The following is a 3,482-nucleotide window of genomic DNA, read 5'->3' on the forward strand; positions in this document are numbered from 1 at the left end:
AATAATAAAGTGATCGGGATGGTGTCGTCGGTAAAATAGCCCATTCCGTGAGCTTGATAGAGACCGTCATACAGAGGTAAAACAGGGGCGCGTAAGATTTTCGAAGGTTGTTTTGAACAATTTGGCGGGTACGTTAGTGAATTCACTTTCGGTTCCCTCCGTCGCGATGGTGAAGGTGTTCGTCGGTAATTTAAACCCTGAGACAAAGTGAGCTGACCTGTGGAAGCAGTTTGAAGTTTACGGTAAGGTCACTGAATGTGATGTGGTCAACAATTATGGCCTCGTGTTATGTGGGTTTCGTGATTTTCCAACGTTTTTACATATGGAGAAGGGTTAAGATGCAGAAGGTGCGCTCGCTGGTTTGCAAGACAGCATTTTGGATGGGGCGAAGATAAATGTGGAACGTAGTCACGGCAAGCGAGGTGGATCTTGTCTGATGAGGAGGCGTGTGGGGCGATATCGCGACGATCCCGTTATCGCCCCCGTGGCCCACCCCCTAGATATATGGGCGCTGGCCCGCTACCTCGTATGGGAAGTTATGGGCCTGCCTGTTACGATGGCTACGGAGGCCCCTACGGACCACCGCCACCGTACCGTGGTCCCAGAGGTAAGGTTGTGTTGTGGTTGTTGGCTTATTTTCAGGCGGACCAGGACACAAATGCCCATCAAATGGGACAGCCACCGCCTGATCGTCTAGAACCCGTGAGCCCACCGCGGGCACCTGGGCGAGAGCCTTTGCCCCTTCCACCGCCTGCAGCAGGTTATCGTGGATCCCCCATGCCGGATCTCGTCCCTCCACCCCGCGAATATCCACCAAAGGGTGCTCCTCCCCCTCGCCAAAGGTAACCTCGAAGATCGTTTGCATCGGCCGTCTTAGGTACCATAAGTACGAAAACTACGGTGAGTATGATGACTATCGTGAACCAGTTGCTGCACCTGCACCCAGGTTCAGCGAATACTATGACAACTACGGCAACTACAGTGGTGGTGGGTGGTATGTGTAAGATGTTCGGTTTTCCGTAAGCCTCGTAGTGATTGCAGGGAAGGCGATAGGACCCCTACCACTGGAGGGTATGACGGAGGGTACGATTATGGTCACCATGATTATGGTGCAGATAACCGGTCGCCTGCCCCACCACGGTAGGTCTCCTATGTTCTTTACACAACTGGACGCTTCAGGTACGCTTATGGCAGTCCATAAACACTGGTGAGTCTGTTTTCCGTGTCCTCTGCGAAGCCCATATTGTCACGACGTTAATTTTTATTACGAGTGTTCGCCTGAAATAAGTTCAGTAGTCTCGAATTAACAACGGCTCTTCTCAACTCTTTCGAATGGAATTCATTGAGACGTGATCACTTAGTTTTCATTGTTGCAAGTGTATGCCGTACCGAAACCCCGTAGGAGTGCAAGTTGGGCCGCCAGAATTACGACCTCGCATTTGCGCTGACTCCAGGTAGCCTCTTACGGTTGTTTCCGTCGCCTAGTATGCGCTTCCACGTTTTTTAGATAAAGAACTGATGCATATTCGCAAACTGGTATTAAAGATTGATTTCAGTTCGTTCTGTAATCAGTGGACCGCGCAACTCGTCTGTTTAGTCGGATGAGATGCCGATACTATCGATCATACGTGACTTCTCAAGGCACAGCGGCACCAGCCGATTGCGAAATAACAAACGTTTGCATTTAATACCCGAACAATTACGTACCGAACGTTTCCGTTAGCAGCCTCTGTCCAGCGCGTCGTCACTTAGGTTTCATCCCCTTTCCGGTGTCGTCTCCGCAGTCGCGCCGTGTTTGCACGTTTGATGTCATTCTTAACAATGCTTTTACAATACACCTTGTAGTTTATCGGTCTGTTTTCCTGCGCCTTAATTGGCCGCCCAAGTCTAAAAGCATTTGGAGGTTTGGAGCTTTGCCTTAGTAGCTGACACTACCTTGATTGTTGACATTTAAGTTCCCTTCGTTAAACTCGTTATGCCCGTCCTTGAGGGCTGCTGTGCCGCCCGAGTTAGTGATCCAGAGACGTTTGTTCTTATTGCTGGGTTTTGTTCACCAGCTTCAGGAATAATCCCGGGGTAAAAGTGTGACAGCATGGTGATGGATGCTAGCGAATCAATCACTATTTAACAGCCCTAACTGGACTTGCGTTAGTTCTAGTGACTTGCAGAGTCGCCCTCGTCATCACACGAACCCTTGAGGTTGCAGCGTGCCATCTCTGTCCATCAACAGCAATGTCCATGTTTCGTAGTGCTTCACTCAGGGTGACCACTTCGGTGTTTAACATCGAAGGCTGCAAAGTTTAAGACATTCCCTACAAGGACCATGACTACTACCTCAGCTGATGATTGACTGATTAAGTTGAAAAAATGGTAACTTCGGTCGATGTCAGTCTGGAACGTCAATTGATGTGCACCGATATTGAATCGCCAAATACATCCCTGACAGGATTTCGGACATTGTGGTTGTCGAAAAAATGCTGGCTATATTCTATCCCCTCACCTGGTGGCCTGTACATGCGAGGGATGCGGCACGAAATGTACCTTGGTCTTGTCACGTCGAGGTCGCTACCAGGTAATGCGATCGAACAATACGTTTCTTCGACAGACGACTACGTTGTCAATCCCGTTGGTCTGGCGAAAGATGATATATACATCCGGATTGAGAAGGCCAGAGCAGCATTTGCGAGCCTACGTCATCTGTGGTGTAGGCGTGACATCAGGTTCTCTGTCAAGTGTCGAGTTTACAATGCTGCGATGCGCTCCATATTACTATAAGGGTCAGAAACCTGGCCGCTTCGCGCCGAGGACGTCAAAGACTTCCAGTGTTTGACCATCGATGTCTTAAAAGCATTGCACAAATCTGGTAAGAACACCGGATTAGCAATGCTGAAGTACGTCAAATGGTATTCGGAGAACTGATCACATTGCACAGGTTGTGCTCGCTTGGCCACGTGCTGCGTTTGCCGGTAGACCGACTTCCTCAAAGGGCACTTGTTGCACAACCACATGAAGGGTGGAAGAGGGCCAGAGGCGGTCAAACATTGACTTGGCAGCGAAGTGTGAAAGCCATCACTAGCAAACTCGGCTGCGCTGGTAATTGCCGTCTTCCTGGATGGGGACCCCGAGACGGGCCACATCAATGGCTGGAGACATTGTCAGACATGGATCAGTCGCGTCCTCAATGGCGCTCGTGCATCATAGTTATTACCTTCAATGCATAGCTCCTTTTTCAACAACCCAGCACTTGACAGCCCACTGACAATGCTGGATTTACGCACCAGTTTACTAGCTCGCGCCTGCAATGCACAGCTACTCCCCCCCCCAAATCACCGCTGAACGAAACTGCAGCAGCTGCAACCACTGTACGACGAGTACGCGGTTATTACATCCGACAATGATGATGATGGTGACGTTGTCTAATCGTGCCTTACGTTACATATCAACGTGTTCATTGGTCTCCATGTATGTAGATTGAGTCTGAA

General features: G+C 49.7%; 1 protein-coding gene across 1 annotated transcript; it reads left to right on the forward strand.

Moving 5' to 3' along the window:
* Positions 1 to 202: 202 nt before the first annotated feature.
* T265_15666 (hypothetical protein) lies at positions 203 to 2,773 on the forward strand (the record flags this gene model as incomplete). Its single annotated transcript, XM_009178900.1, has 6 exons — positions 203 to 286; positions 320 to 607; positions 643 to 842; positions 878 to 987; positions 1,042 to 1,140; positions 2,606 to 2,773. Coding segments are annotated over 5 exons (747 nt in total), but the record flags the coding sequence as incomplete, so codon positions are not given.
* Between the last annotated feature and the right edge of the window lie 709 nt (positions 2,774 to 3,482).

This window comes from Opisthorchis viverrini (genome assembly GCF_000715545.1).
Source record: "Opisthorchis viverrini unplaced genomic scaffold opera_v5_706, whole genome shotgun sequence".
Taxonomy (NCBI): Eukaryota; Metazoa; Platyhelminthes; class Trematoda; order Opisthorchiida; family Opisthorchiidae; genus Opisthorchis; species Opisthorchis viverrini.